The 16055-nt window shown below is 40.2% G+C and overlaps 1 protein-coding gene across 2 annotated transcripts; it reads left to right on the plus strand.

The window, feature by feature from the left end:
• The first annotated feature begins 8856 nt into the window (after nucleotides 1-8856).
• On the plus strand, nucleotides 8857-14352 carry LOC116260778 (TPR repeat-containing thioredoxin TTL1-like). Of its 2 annotated transcripts, XM_031639257.2 has the most exons (7): nucleotides 8857-10165; nucleotides 11219-11411; nucleotides 11497-11681; nucleotides 11757-12090; nucleotides 12488-12692; nucleotides 13513-13619; nucleotides 13767-14352. In XM_031639257.2, the coding sequence occupies exons 1-7, from the start codon at nucleotides 9210-9212 to the stop codon at nucleotides 13917-13919; spliced, it is 2133 nt and encodes a 710-aa protein (XP_031495117.1). In that variant the 5' UTR covers nucleotides 8857-9209; the 3' UTR covers nucleotides 13920-14352. The 2 variants fall into 2 exon arrangements, with proteins under 2 accessions (XP_031495117.1, XP_031495118.1); XM_031639258.2 differs by lacking the exons at nucleotides 13513-13619; nucleotides 13767-14352 and having other exon boundaries at nucleotides 12480-12664.
• The last annotated feature ends 1703 nt before the right edge of the window (nucleotides 14353-16055 follow it).

Here is a 16055-nt window from a genome sequence, read left to right on the forward strand (position 1 = left end):
TTTCGGGTGTTGGGCCAACCGAGGCCTGGCTCCTTACAGGTCGGGCCGGGTCGAGCAGATGCCCAGCTTAGATCCCGTTGTGCCAACCCCCTTGAGACGAAGAGTTGGTTATATGTTTAGAAATTGGTGTCAAAGGGTAAGTTAATATGGCTACCATGAAAAGAGACTATATTTCTTCAAATTATATTCATTAGAACTCGACCACATTTTTCTTCTATAACTTTTCCAGTTTCATGTCTTCCAAACCTTCTTAGGACTCAACAATGTTTATAATTGTCAAAGTGGAGGTTGTTTCCTTGAGAGGCTTGGGATGTAAAATGGGTCCAAAGTATTTAATTACCAATCTCATTCCTGATCCGATTAATTATTTTTCATAAATTACAATCCGACGAGAAATGCAAGTCCAGATTTGATTAAGTCAAATCTGCTAGGCTCATGCTTGGTACAAAGACTAGATCGCTAGTTTGACCCTTTTACCACGACTAGCGCATCTACTTCATGGGCAAATTTTGCCTTTCTCAAACTTTTTATGATGATTTAGTAGTAGGAATACTTTGTGAGTGTTTCATGGAACATTGGTTGTATTGTTCCACGAATCTGCTGTGATCTTTAGGTCGATTTATGAGATATTCAAAGTGTCTTTGCTGCCAAACAACCCTTTAAAAGCTAGATCACCCAATTTGACCTTTTTAGGGCCCGAGAATGAGGGTACTCCTCGTCTAACACACATTATAAATGAGCGGGCCCATGGCAGACGGACTTTCGTGCATGAGAACCCGGGCCCCCAACAACAGCCCAATTTTCGAACATTCTATTTGGTACTTGGATCTCTATCAAGGGGTGAGGTTTTACTTGTCAACAGGCTACATTGAGGTTTGAACCATCAACCCTTAGGGCAAGAGGAAGAGAGGGTCTTCGGCTGCTATTACGTGAGTAATAAGATGAAATGCTCCTCTTACTCACCCGATGGTTTGAACCATGGATAAACTTCAGCACATCGATCACAGCACATAGTGGTGCCGACCCCTTGGGTTAGTTAAAATCAAGAGACATGAAAGAAAAGGATTTCACATCCTTGAGGTTGCACTTGATTACCGTGGATCTCAGAGCTGCAATGATCTTAAATCACTATGGATTTGAAATCCGCGGTTTTCAATCCAACCACCCCTTCCAAATCCAATTTCAAATCAACACTTTTTACATTAAAGTGTGGATTTGAAATCCACAGTTGTTCATCTATCATAGATTTGAGATTCCCTCGGATCTGAGATCAGCGGGGAATCAAACGCACCCTGAGGGGTAAACAACTTTCTCCTTTTAGTTTATTGGGTTCACGTAAATAGCCTGATCGGGAGAAGCACTCTGCAAGCTCACGGCATTCATGCTTCTTTTAATGGCTGGCCATACAGAAAGCACATGCAAAGCACATGTCTGTTCCCCACACTAACCGGAGATGTCAATAAATTGAAAATATCTGATTAACCGTAAGATTTATAAGGCATGTAGCCGAATCTAGTAAGAGAAAATTAACTGGATCTGTTTATAACTGGATTCACATCTGTTATGCGGTTTCACAGTTGAATCTAAATCCGAGTTCAGAACTGTATTGGACTTTGGTCAAGATTTGAGCCAATCTTATGCAAATACTTCATCTTATTTTAATCCAATCTGGGTTTTAGTTTTGGATGGAGAAATTCTTTGTTCTCTCATACCACACCGCCTGATGCAAATGCATAAGACAGTGTGTTTGATCATACAGTCTGATGGGCAGCCATGATTCAAAGGAGATTCGGATGGCAGGATAATTTTTTAACTCGGAAGATTATTATTATTATTACTATTATATATATATATATATATATATATATATATATATATATTTCAGTTTAACTTTCTTTTGGCAAAAGAAGAGAGATACATTGCCACAATTAGAGAAAAGAAGGTTTTGAAGGAAATATGAGTGTTTCAGATGCTCTATATGGTTGTCTGTATTCAAAGCTTAGACCAATTGGGAGTCAAAAAGAAACTATGCTTGACATGCTTATTCCAGCACCTAAAACCACCTTTGAAGAAGATTGACAATGTGTTTGGTCTTTAATAGATGATGCTCTTCACTAGGCTTTCTCTATGTTTCCCTCCTTTCTGAAAAGTGGAAATCTGTATAATTTTTTTTTTATTTTTAATAGTTTTTAATCGTGTTATCAAACAAAAAATTTTGATTTTAGAATTATGATTCTATTCTAAGAGGTGAAATTATGATCTCATTATTTTAGAATTTTTCATCTCTGTTTATGATACACGTCAGGATGGTTTTAATTCGTCAATTCTAGAATTTTGATTCATGTTTTGTCAAGAGCACCATTTTCAATTCTCGAATCAAAATTCCATATTATCAAACATAAAGAAAAAACTAGAACTGAAAAAAAAATCGCTCTAATTCCAATTTAAGATGAAATTTTCTTTTCTAGAATTTTACAATCAAAATTCAAGGGCATCAAGCGCTCCCTTAAGTTTCTACATCTTGAAGACGACGAAAGTTTAACACTCCTAGCCAAGCGGGTGGAGCTCTTGAGGGGACCTTCTGTTTTTAGGTAGTAAAAGGTGCAACTTTTCACCGGTTATCTAACACAAACAGTTTACTTTGAAGGGAGAAAGGAAAAAGTAATTTAGCTTTCCTTTCCTTTTGTATCTATCTAAGCATTTATTTGCTCCATTTGAAGAAGCAAAAACAAAAACAGGAGATAGCAAAACGAAAGGTTACAAAACAGAACTCACGGATCAGAGAGAAAGAGAGAGAGAGAGAGAGAGAGAGAAATTGTACTGGTACAAGCCAAAAATATTTTCCTCTTCTAGATTCCCACGGATAACAACTCATATACGGCATTGAGAGAGAGAGAGAGAGAGAGTATGTATCATGTCAACATGATGTCATATTAAAAAAATTTATGTTCATTGGTTGCTTTCACAATATGTGAAAAATGACATGAACCAAACACAAATTTTTCATTGTTTAAAGTACACAATTAATTTGCAAGGTGTATGTCGATCCAAAAGAACATAACCATGCAACCTTGGCATTCAAAATAAACAAATGTAGTTCACGTGAGGACCAATACAGATGTTGGTGTTGAGTTGAGGTGCATTTAATGTGATTTAAGAGATGGGGTGGGTGCTCCGTCCCCCACCACATTTCTCTTCTTTTCTCCCTTATGGAGGGCTCCACAACAAACCAAATCAATTCGGACTCGACTCGAACTTGCTTGAAAAAACATGGTTCGTGCTCGATTCATTTATAAACGAGCCGAGTTTGAACTTACAAAGATACTCGAAAAGATAAACGAGTTGAGTTTAAGTTTCAGGAACTCAACTCGTTTATACTCGACTCAACACGCAAAAGAGTTAATGCTTACATGAGTTAACGTTAAACGAGTTAATGCCTAAACGAGTTAAATGGGTTAAACGAGTCGAGTTCGAGCTCGATTTTGTGCAGTCGAATCGAGCTCGAGCTTGTTATAAGGAGGCTAATGTGTTTGGGTCTTTCTCACCTTGCCCCATCTCTCTCTCTTTTTATAACATTGGCGTGGTTAATTATTTTTAAATTTTCAACCGAAAGAAATTTGATAGAACTGTTTATTGTAAGAAACTTTTTTGTTTTTGCGTAGTTAGGTTTGGAATTAAAGAGGTATAACTTCGATGAAAGTATTGCGAAAACTTTTGCGTGGAGGACGTCAGTAAAACTATAATTACCAATGCACACACCGGACTTTGTGCAAAGCTTATTTTTACCAACGTCCACTTCCTAATCATTGGTAAAAACATATTTTCAATGACATATATCTGCATATGTCGGTAAAGGCCAATGTTCATTGACGTCCATTACCGCTAGATGTGGATGTCGACGTCGATGAAAGTCAATCACATTCACCTCCTGAACATGGTTAAAAATGGACTTCTACCAACAGCCATTTCTCCACGCAACGATGAATTCACTTTCTTCTGTCGTGTAGGTTGATAATTAAACAGACAGCCATTTATTTAATCAATGACGTGAATAAGGGATAAGTCATTCGTGACTTGAGCAATCAATGTTGAGTAAATTAATTAACATTCCGGCATTTACTAAGTTCACCGGCTTTGGTTCTGCTTTACTTCTGGAGGGAGTCACGGAGGGATGGTACTTCCTATGCTTTCCTCCTACATAATGAAGCTCATTCTTGACATTCAATCATCTCCGAAAAAGGCCAAGTTGGTTGGCATTAAGTAGCTTCACACACACATGGTCTTTCTTTCCTAAAGGCAATTAAATTAAACCATGTATGTAACTGACAAGCCTAGGTCTATACCTATAGGTTGTTAATATATTGACCGGTTTCCTAAGCTTTAAATTATACCGACTAAGGGGGTCCTACCGGAAGGGGGCCATGATGTTAACGGGATGGTTGTTCTTATTCTTCTTCATTAGAGATTAGTTGGTTGGTCCGCTCAAAACTTTTTTAGGAGACCTTCGGACCATAGTTGGCAAACCTGGGTCAGCGAGTTGACTCGTTGACTTGGTCAAGTTTTAAATAATCTGAATCGAGCGAGTCGGAGCCAAGTCAGGGCAAGTTGGACCAACCTTAACTCGTGGTGAAGTTTTTTAGCGATCCAAGCTTACTCGGGCTATTCCTGAAATATACATACACTATATAATATAATACATGGAAAATATCATGTACTATATAATAATAATTATTATAATAAAACATTATATTGTTTAAATAAAATAATATTTTAAATAAGTTACAGGCCAGACTCGAGTCGGCCCAGACCAATAGCTTATTGAGCCAGATAGAATCCGGACCTGTGCCAGGTAACGTGTACTAGCTTTGGGTGATCTTCTCAACTGCATTTAAATAAAATAATGTTGCTTGTTCAATTTTTGGGGGTTTTAGTTACCGACATTAATGGCTGCTTCAAGGGATGGCCATTGTACGACGCAATATTGCACATGTTTTTTTTGGACTAAATTAATTAGTTTCCTCATTGACCTTAGCTTAGACCCCGTCAACAATCACTCAAACAGAGAAGAGACAGAAAGCAATTTAATTTTTAATTATTCAAAATTTACTTATTTTTATTCAAAAAATACATAAACATAATTAGTCTATTTGGATTATTATTTTTAAATAAAAAAACAATTAGTTTATTTGGGTATTCAATAATTCAGTAGTGCAGTCCCAAGAATTTATTGGTGACCATTTATGTTCATTACTAACGATAGAGGAGATCTTTTCTTATGTTATGTAAAGCATAAGATTAAATTCATAAAAATGTGGATTTAACTATTCTCTTGCCCCGTTCATTTGGTTCTCTCCTTTAGCCTATAACGTGGTTTTTGATATCCCAAACTCAAGGCTTTTATTTGGTGAAAGAATTAACAACAATAAACACAACATCGAAAACTTAGTTTTTGGTTGAGATATTCTACCATCACAAGTAAATTGCTTAAACGAATAATCACGTTTTGTAAAAGGACTTTCTGCACTTTCATGCAGCTTCGGCTCTTGAATCTTAAATCCAAGACTATCAAACGCAACTTAAGAGAAGCAAAGAGGGAGGCGAAGAAAGCAAAGAGGGAGGTGGGTTCGGCTTTTACTCCGACACAGCAAAGGCCTACCTTAGAGCAAATTATTTGGGAATAAAAAATCATAATAAAAAGTTTTTAAATATAATTATAAAGAACTAACAGGGACTTACAGCGAATAGCCAAATAGCGGACGAAATCCAAACGTGATCCTACCAACGGATCGGTGAAAATTTATGTATTTCCTTTTCGCTGGCAACCAACCCTTTCTTTTTCCCCTTCTTTTTGTAAAGACAGTGCTAACGATATCTTGGAGGGAAAATTGAAGCCAATAAATGGGGGCGAGCTGGTGCTGAGATGGCAACAACATCTCCCAACCACCCGTCACCATCTCATTTCTCCTCTCCCTTTATAACTAAACCCCACTTTATATCTAAAAAGCACAAAATTTAACTACTTATTACCATAGAGAGAGAAATCCCCACCCAACGGTCATCCCATGCAATGCATTCGACAGATGCGATTATATGTATATATATATATATATAATGGGTTTGATGTTAAAATCCTCTAACTATGTTTTTAACTCTATCCATCCAAGGTAATCACAGAGCTCAAGATAACCAAAGAATTTCAGCTATATATATATATATATATATGCACCATGAAGGTGTAGTTAATGCTCGAATAACAACTATTTTTTAGAATTTTATTAATCCTAAATCTAGCGTGTATATATATATATATATATATATATAGACCTAGAAGAACAGAGTAAATTATCCTGTGGTTTTTGGTTGAGATATTCCCTTATCCTGTGGGGCCCACAAGATAACACCCTCACCTCTGATGCTGACAAGAAAGTAATGGTCATGAGAATCGAACCTGAGACGTGTGCGGGATCAACTACACTACATACCATTTGACATAAGAAAAGAGAGGAAGACATGGGAAGATTGAATTTGTCAGGATTGTCACGTTTCTGATTTTTTTAATTGTGTTTTATATTCTTATATGTTTTCACATCTTGAATTAATTTTTTCTTATATTTTTCATTGAAGTCTTGATTAATTGACAACCGGTTCAGTGGCCGGTTCGGATTATTGTCTCTACAATTAAAACGACGCTCCCTACTTCTCCCCTTAGCGTCTCATTGATATAATGTCCTTGTGTTTGATGTGCATGCGTACCAAATCCAACTCAAACACTGGATTGCTTCTCCTTGAAGGCCTTGTATCATTATCGAAAGAATGGAATGAGGCAATTAAGTCGATTTGTTTCTCAGACTTAAGGAAAAGGCTCTCAAGAGGTAACCTGATGGGGCTTGCAAAAACATTTTAAGAGGAAAGAATATGCCAAAAAAAAAAAAGTAGTAGACAAAATGTCTGAAACTCACTGCCCACTTCAAACAAACAAAATGGCGTAAGACCAAGTCCTGGAGACAAACTGTCCCAGATTGTGTCTTACCGCGCCTAAACAATTTTTGTGTGTGTATATATATCTAGTCTCTTCCATTTGTTCGGTTACCGAGTATAACAATTTGTTTGGATGTAAGGAAAGAAAGAGAAAAGAAAGCACTTTTTTTTGTATTTGGCTAACTAATTAACAAGGAAAAAAGGAAAAGGAGAGTTAAGAATTGTGTTTGTGTGCAAAAAAAAAAAGAAAGAAAAAAAAATTGATGTATTTCCAAACCCTAAAAAAGTTGGGGAGATTGAAGAAAAAATCCGGGACATAAGTGAGGAGAAAAGTAAAACGGAATATCCCCTCTCTCCCGTTAACGCCGTCACTTTCCCGTTACGCCTAGCTGGCGGTCCCCCTCATTTGGAGGGGGAAGGAGAGCGCTTTTCTTCCTCCCAATGGCCCAGCTGGAACGCCACTGCCTGCACATGGCCTGCTCCCTCTCTCTCTAGCAAATTTTAGAGAGAGTTTTTTGCCCCTTTCCCCCTTTCTTTTGCATTTCACGGTAAAAAAGTCTCACCCATCGCGGTTGTGGGGGGTTTGGGAACCTCAGTTTAACCGCAGGGGTAATTTGTGGAAAAGCAAAATCGAGGAACCGTTGTCTTTTAAATCGCGGCGGTGAATTATTTAAAGATAGTTTTTTCGCCGGCAAACCTGACTTTTGCCCATAATTCCGCGTCCGTGCAGTGTTGTTCACTAAAATACTAAAATGGCATCGGCCGAGACATGGAATCATCAACCACGTGCCCTTCTGACGCAGTTCTGCTCTTTTTGTGAAGACAAAAAAAAAATATAGGACGTCACTGAAATTACGTAAATCTGTGACTTTTTTTTTTTTACCGAAGCGGTCGGTGAATGGGTTTGCAGACAAGGGTATTATGGTCAGTTCAATAAGAACGAGGGAGGGGTATTTGACGACTTGTGGGGTTGAGAAAGGTGCCAAATCTTGACGGCGAGAGTTGAAAATGGAAAATGTATATATGACAGAATTATTTTTTTTAAAAAAACTAAACTAACGTATATTAAGTTTGTCAATTAATGTAATTAACCATGTGAAATTTGTAGAGAACATGCCTAAAAATAAATTGACATGCATGCAATGACTGACTTGCACAAGTCATTACTTAATCTCTCTATACGGTTTTAACTATGAACCCGTGAACCAAAAAAAATTAAAAGAGAGGCTAAAAGATCTTTGTATAATGGTAACAATTCAGGACAAGAGACCCAACTTCTAACTTTCCAATGGTTACTTTTCAAGAAAATGACAGAAATGCCCTCTAGCTGCTGCTTCCCCAGCTTTTCCCACCTTGTCCCAGTAAAACGTCGTTCGTCGCCTCAGGACATCCTCGTCGTTGAGAACGAGACGGCGAGGGACAAGCTTGTCCAGAACTTTTAGTCGGAGGGGCTTTAAGGTAATCTAGGTAGCCGACAGCAGCGGAGTCGCCAAACTCCGATACGAATTCCATTTTCCGAGTCGTACCGGGCGTGTCCCTCCGGGAAAGGGAGGGCATCGTTGTCGCTGCCTGCATTAGTGCGCCTTTTTTTTTCGAAAATGACAAACGGGTCCTGATCAGCTAGTGGCCAGTGGGAGGGCGGAGGACACGTTCGTCAATAATTTTTTTGTTTCCTTTTAAGACTGGGGTGGACAAAGTTCGAAATAAGTATTATAAAAAATAAATTATTGAATATTGAAAAGAGCATAGGGATAGTGAGAGGGCTCCTTCCGTGCTTTTTTTTATATTTTTATGGTGTTTATTTTTTTTTTTAATTTCTTAGGGTTTTTAGAATTATAAATATACTAGATAGTGTTTAAGGGTGACTAGGTTTCTCTTTATATACCTGGTTACTACGAGCTGATCTTCTTTTTTCCTTCCTCTTTCTTCTCCGCCCTCTCTGGTTCTTCTTCTCCCACATTCATTCTTTGCCATCTTTCCGATCACGAACTCTCCTTCTTCCTTCCTCTTCCTCTCCTCTCTCTCATTTTCTCTCTATTCTTCCCTCTTTTTCTTTCTCTCTCTCCTTCCCTCTCTTTCTTTCTCTCTCTCTCTCTCTCTATCTATGTAGGGGGCGTCGGTGGAGATCGTCGCCCCTTGCTCACTCTGGTTCGTCGGCATTAGGGAAGATATAAATTTTGGGTGTTTTCGGTTGATTTGTTCGTTTACTTGTGAAGAGAGGGGAGGTGGATATGTCGCATTCCGGCGACTGGAAACAGCAATGGCCGCCGGTGAACCAGAGGAGGGCGGGGACGTCACTACCGCCGAAGGAGCTGTCCCTCGATGCCCTAGCGGACCACCTCCACGATGCGCTCGCCGACAAGCCGGATACCGTCGGCCGGAGCCTTGGTTCACCTATCTCCCCGCTCCGTACGCAGACCCACCCCGGCGGCGGGGCCGCCACCAGCTCCTCCAGCTCCTCTGGTGCTCCCCCGCGCACTAGACGGCCTGGGAACAACAATTCGGGTGAGCTGTCGGCCGGGAGTAGCGGTAGCTCCGGAGGAGGGGGTGGTAGTAGCAGCCCCACAGCCGAGAGCTTCCGCACCAGTAGATCTGTTCGGACGGGAAACATCCTCGGCGCTGCTCCGCCACCTATGACGGCAGACCAGCCGCCGGAGGCAGCTGGAGTGAGGAAGGCGGTTGGTCCGGCTGCAACAGGTTTGCTCATCCAGGCAGGGAATTCCGTCAAGAGCGGCTCTCCAGTGGCATCGGGGAAGTCAGCAGCCGTCGGTGGACGGAGCTCGGGGCGGAGTGACGTGCTTGGCTTGGGGACGGGGACTTATGGGCATGGGAGCGTAATGCGGGGAAGTGGGAGGCCCGTCGACTCTCCGGTCGCCGGAGCAGCAGGGAATATCCGGCTTGCCGGGGAATCGGTGCTGGTGAGGCGAGCAATTGAGAGTGGGGACCCAGAGGAGGTGAAGAAGGCGGGGAACGAGCAGTACAAGAAGGGGCATTTCGCGGAGGCTCTGCTTCTTTATGACAGGGCGATAGAGATTTCGCCGGAAAATCCCGCTTGCCGGAGCAACCGTGCGGCGGCACTCACTGCGTTGGGGAGGCTCACGGAGGCTGTGCGGGAGTGCGAGGAGGCGGTCCGGCTTGATCCTAATTACGTCAGAGCACACCAGAGGCTCGCCGGCCTCTATCTCAGGTGAACAGTGTGATCTTTTTCTTATTACTTCTTGAGAACTTCTTGAATTCTTTTAAACTCTTTAGTCCTCGAAAAGAACAGTTTTCGCTGGCAGTTGTGAGAATATGTTGTACATGCGACAACATGTGGAAACTTGTTCGATATATTTGAATTTAGGCCTAATAATTCGATGATAAGTTTGTGATGGACTTGAAATTTGCTGTTTATAGGGCCCCATAGTCCAATATTTACGTAGTATGGGAATTTTGTTACGAGATTTGAGGAGTAATTTGTTCAGCTCTGCATGGATTTTGTTCTTTCGGCATCTTGGCCATCCTTTTATTTATAGCAGTGTTATGATCGGAGTCTATTTTTATATTGCGATCGAATTCAATGGGACTATTTTCTCTTCAGAATGCTAAATGTTGTAACTCTTTTACATGGTTGAGGAATCGGATGTGAAAATGGTTCGCCTCGTGTTTACACAATGTTTCTTCCACTGATTTGGGATGGTTTAGTTAGCCTGGTTAATGCGTGTTACTTTTGATTGCTTGTTTATGTTTACTGAAAATATTTCTGATTAATGCTGTCTTCTTTCGGTTTATGTTCGTTGGCAAATGATATTTTTTATTGTCTCCATGTGCTGTCAGGATTTTTCATTGATTTTTGTTCATTGATAACAGCCTGCATCACTGATGTTTAGTTCATTTGACTTCCTTGGGACCCTAAATTCTTTCTCTTTGTTTTGGCGGTTGCCAGGTCTTAATTTTTTATCCTTTTTTTTTCATGCTTCTCTTTCAAATTGAACTGCTTCCTTGAAATGGGTATTTTATCCTTATGTCTTGATTCAAAGTGATTGCCATTTGTTGATTTCTTTTGGGCTTGGATGTTCCTTGTTTTCAAGAATGTTATGTCTTTGTGCTTGCTTTTCTTATTTCTAGTTCATAATTACTTGCAGGAATTTGGTCTTTTTTTTTTTTTGCCTGGGTAGCTAAGTTGTTTCTGCTGGACATCTCTTTCCTTCTCAGAATGTGTAATTTCAGCTATTTTTAATGATCTTCTTATCCCATTCAGATTAGGACAAGTTCACAATGCAAGAAGGCATCTTTACAGTGATGGGAATCAAGCAGATCCAGAGGTGCAGAAGCTGAAGAGCATAGAAGGGCATTTAAAAAGGTGTGCTGATGCTAGAAAAGTTAAAGATTGGAAGAGTGTTCTCCAAGAAGGTGATGCAGCCATAGCTGTTGGAGCAGAGTCTTGTCCTCATGTAATCTTCTCTATGCATGATTAAATCTCTAGATTTCTCCATATGAACAAATCAGTCATATACTAATGATAGTGTCATTTTGCAGCTATTTGCATCCAGAGCTGAGGCTCTGCTCAAACTTCATCGACTGGGAGAAGCAGATTCAGCTGTATCCAACATATCTAAGTTGGATCCATCCCCACCATCATGCTTGCAGACCAAGTTCTTTGACATGATTGGAGATTCATACTTATTTTTTGTCCGTGCGCAGGTTGCAATGTCTTTAGGAAGGTGTGTTTTAGACCACAACTCTTACATTGCATTCACGATTCTGAGTGATTAGAGCAGGTTATAGATTTGTTGCAGGTTTGACAATGCACTTTCAGCTGCTGAGAGAGCTGGGCAGTTGGATCCACAAAGCCATGAAATTTCTTCCTCATTGGCCAAGGTCAGGGGTGTGGCTAGGTCTCGAGCAAGAGGAAATGATCTCTTCAATGCTGGAAAGTTTGCAGAGGCATGTGCTGCTTATGGAGAAGGTTTGGAGTATGATCCCTCCAATGCTGTCTTATATTGCAACAGGGCTGCATGCAGATCAAAGCTTGGGCAGTGGGAACGTGCAGTTGATGACTGTAATAAAGCTTTGACATTTCAGCCCAATTATACAAAAGCTCTTCTTCGTCGAGCTGCTTCTAACCGCCAAGTAATGTCTTCTTCTATTTTCTGCTGGTTGTTTAGGTGCATCTGCTTGTTAACTTTCCAAGTGTGGAAATTTCTGGTGTTGTCCTTTGGGCATCAGATAACATCTTAATTCTGAAGGTTTTGCTACATATAATTTCCGCTTATCATAACAAATTTAAAACCCATCTCGCCTCCTCTTTGAAACATAGTGCACAAAAACTTCATTTTAGACCACTCTGATTTATTGCATGGATTGGTGTATTATCAAATTCCAATCTTCTAATTAGGCAAGAGTCAGGGCTCCTACTTTAAATTGTTCATTCCTGTCACTTGGTCCTGAAATGCTTCTTCATTTTTTCCCCTCTGTGGCTCCAAATTTGGAGCTGATGGGTTTATGGGGCCTGATTTTAGAGCTGCAGTTGGAAAGATGGTCGGAAGCAGTTCGTGACTATGAGGTGCTGAGGCGAGAATTGCCGGAGGATAGTGAGGTTGCAGAGGGACTGTTTTATGCCCAAGTTGCTCTGAAAAAGTCGAGGGGTGAGGAAGTGCAGAACATGAAGTTTGGTGGTGAAGTAGAAGAAATTTCTGACACTGACCAATTCAGAGCAGCAATTTCTTCACCAGGTATGTATTCTCACTTCTCATATGCATTGCATAATTCATTTATACATTTTAGAATACAGATATATTTTCTGTGGGAACTTCTGGATAATGTGAAATGTCATTAAGCTATGGGTGGACATCCAAATGAAGCTTGTCATAGTTACTCAGATGGATTAGCATAAGTAGGATGCTTTTCATGGAAACCAACTTTCATTCTCAGGGGTCTATCACCGATTTTGTGCATGTTCCTGGATTTGTTGCTTAGCAACATATCTGCGGTAGAGACATCTAGGCACAAACGAAAGTTACGGATGCTAGCTAAATTGCAGAGCTTGTTGGTTGAGCTGTTAACTTTTATATAAAGCGATTAAATGTCCTATTTGTAGAGATTTCTCCTCATAAAGAAGATAATTTTGATATTGTTAGCAAAACACATCTTCAGAAATGATGTGTAACTCAAATTGATTGTGTTCAGGATGTCTGAATCGAGTCTACTAGGTATCTGCTCTCACTTTTCTGTGTATGTATCACGAGTTCTCTGAAAATATTCTGGTTTACATTTCATGACAACCATTTCTTCACCAGTTTTTCAGAGTTAACAGGTTTTCCATGGCTGGGAAAACTTGGGTTAAGAGAAGGGTGCATGTTTTCCCTTTTAGCTTTTCTGCCATCTAAAATCATTTTAACAGATCAAGTTGATGCTTTTGTTTACCTATTTTCCATGACTTTTGAAGACTTGGGTGGCTAGGATGTGGAAATGGAAATGTGTAGTTGAGCATTTTGAGTTGATCACTGTGACATGTTTGGAGCTCATGATACGTATTCCTTCCAAAACTTTCAGGAGTTTCAGTGGTGCATTTTAAGGGACGATCAAATGAACAATGTAAGCTGATATCTCCATTTGTTGATACTCTGTGTGCTCGATTTCCATCTGTGAACTTCCTCATGGTAAGTTTAGGGCTCCTCAACTGCAAGTTCATTTTCACTAGGCACGGACGTACTACTATGCTGTGCCTTCTGCTCTTGTTTAGTTATTCTCTGCCTTGTTTACAAAATTTCAAATATCCTTGATTACTAAGTGTCTTCGTGCTAAAGGTGGATGTAGATGAGAGTCCTGCCGTGGCAAGATCAGAAAATGTGAGGGTCATTCCGACTTTCAAGATATACAAGAATGGCAGCAGAGTGAAGGAGATGATCTGCCCAAGCCAGCATATATTGGAGTACTCGGTCCGGCATTACAGTCTCTAGGGAGTTGGGACGCCCATTCTTCCTCCCCCCCCGTCCTCTGCCAAAGATTCTTACATTTACATCCTGTCACAGGCCAAGCCAGACGGTCAATAATTCTTTAGATTCGAGGGGCAGAACCGACAGAGCCTTTTTTACATCTCAGCCTTACCATTCTTTTCATTGTATCTGCCTCCATTTTTTCACCGCCAGGTCCTTTTTTATCATTTATCTTCTATAATCCAGACAGCCGATTCTTATCCCACCTCTTGTTGGGATGTTTGAGAGTGTACCATTAAGTTGGCTGTATAATTGGAGGGGTGGGAGCGAGAGAGAGAGAGGGGGAGAGAGAGAGAGATTGGTCGGTGGAGAAATGTGGACATGTATATATGGATATAAATATTGTAAGCCATCATACTGAATCTCTGGTATGCAAAGTTTTGTTGTCTGGCGAGTACTGGTTGTTAGAATGATGATGGTGCTGGTGTTCCTTCAGCATCTTCAAAGTCCCGTCAACTAATAAAACAAGCTCAAGAGTTCTCTTACCCCATCAATACTTTTTGGTTCTTTCCGTCCTTGAATTTGTTCCCATCTCTACCCTCTTCTCTGTAAAACCACTAGATTATGCAATAGGGACACATTCAGTCTTCCCTCTTTCCTGCGGGTGGAATTTTCAGCATCTGAGCAGTTACAGGCCTTAACTTTTTTTGTTCAACCCTGGGTTTAACGGCTATATTCTGCCTTCTGTTTGGCATCTTGGCATCTTCGTTTTTACCAAGGCATTTTACTATGTTCTTGGCCCTTGTGGTGGCTGATTCTTCTGACCTTTTCCTTTTTTTGGCATCAGTTCGGCTCTGGGATGACCCACATGCTCTGCCCAAATTTGTTCAAATTTGACCATGGATTCCAGTGGCCGGACTTGCTATTTTTAGTTCATTATAGATTCGATCCAGTTTGATTTAAAAACTCGAACTCATCTTGGAACTTCCTCTTATCAGTGTGCTGTCATCATCCTTGTTAAACCCTCAGCTTATGTGGCTGGGCGTTCATAGTTTTGAACATTTGCAAAGTTTGTAATTGTGTTTGAGTAAATTATGTGCCTTTGATAAACGGGTTTGAAACGTGGCTATCTTCACCCATTCGAATTAAATTCTAAGATTTAAGTTCCGCAATTTAGTCCACTTTGACATGAGTATGCATATGCGATAATGCCGGCATGCTTCACAGGAACCGCATTGCATTGTCCACGCAATCGATGAGGCCCCCAAGCGATGAAAGGTAAAATGTTCAATACTTCAGAATGTGTCTTTGGGCATAAATTGGTAGAGCATATACTTAAACAAGCATGCCATCAGAAAGAGAAGAGGGTTTTCACTATGATTCCTGACAAAATTTGCAGAAGCCAATAACAGTAAATCTAGCTTTAGATTTTACCTGTAAATTTATCCTTTGTCACTTCTATTGGTCTGGTATGCAGGCCCCCTCTCTCTCTCTCTCTCTCTCTCTCTCTATATATATATATATATATATATATATATATATATATATATAGAGAGAGAGAGAGAGAGAGAGAGAGAGAGAGAGAGAGAGAGAGAGAGAGAGAGAGAGAGGTCTGACATTGTGAGAGAAGAGGGGAGGTACAAGTTTGTAATTAAATTAGGGCGTTGGCTTGTGGTGGTGGTGGTGGGATGGTGGGTGCATTGAATGACATGGTTGTAAGAGTAATTGTCCTTTTCCAAGTGACATCCTCATATTTGTTTTTTCGACAAGAAAAATTACGTTTACGGTGCCTGCATTTTGGCTACAATATCAAACAAGTGCTTTCTATTTTTAAGGTTTTTAATAAATGCCTCACCTTTTCACAACTGCCCAAGGAAAGGAGGGTCGAGTTAAACCATAGCACGGTGTGTTGAAACGCGCACAAGTTCATAATTTCCAACATTAACTTTCTAAGTCGAAAAGGGTTCCTCACTTTTTATGAGAAAAAAAGGAGAAAACATTGTTATTTTCTTCACAAATCATGCTCTAACGGGGATGGCAAGATCAGGTCGGTTGTCGGAAAACCTTGTGGCTCAAAAAAACAAAAAAAAAAAAGAAGAAAGAAAAGGTGAAACCATTTTTCAGAATTATGGCCTAAATATGGTCGCTCAAATGAGACTT

The sequence above is a fragment of the Nymphaea colorata genome, chromosome 9, assembly GCF_008831285.2.
Source record: "Nymphaea colorata isolate Beijing-Zhang1983 chromosome 9, ASM883128v2, whole genome shotgun sequence".
Lineage (NCBI taxonomy): Eukaryota > Viridiplantae > Streptophyta > Magnoliopsida > Nymphaeales > Nymphaeaceae > Nymphaea > Nymphaea colorata.

Excerpts from the sequence above, each read along its gene's own strand:
- LOC116260778 (XM_031639257.2), top strand. The coding sequence starts at position 9,210 with ATGTCGCATTCCGGCGACTGGAAACAGCAATGGCCGCCGGTGAACCAG. Across the intron at positions 11,412-11,496 it reads GAGCAGAGTCTTGTCCTCAT|CTATTTGCATCCAGAGCTGA; the intron begins GTAATCTTCTCT and ends GTCATTTTGCAG. Across the intron at positions 13,620-13,766 it reads CATCTGTGAACTTCCTCATG|GTGGATGTAGATGAGAGTCC; the intron begins GTAAGTTTAGGG and ends TTCGTGCTAAAG.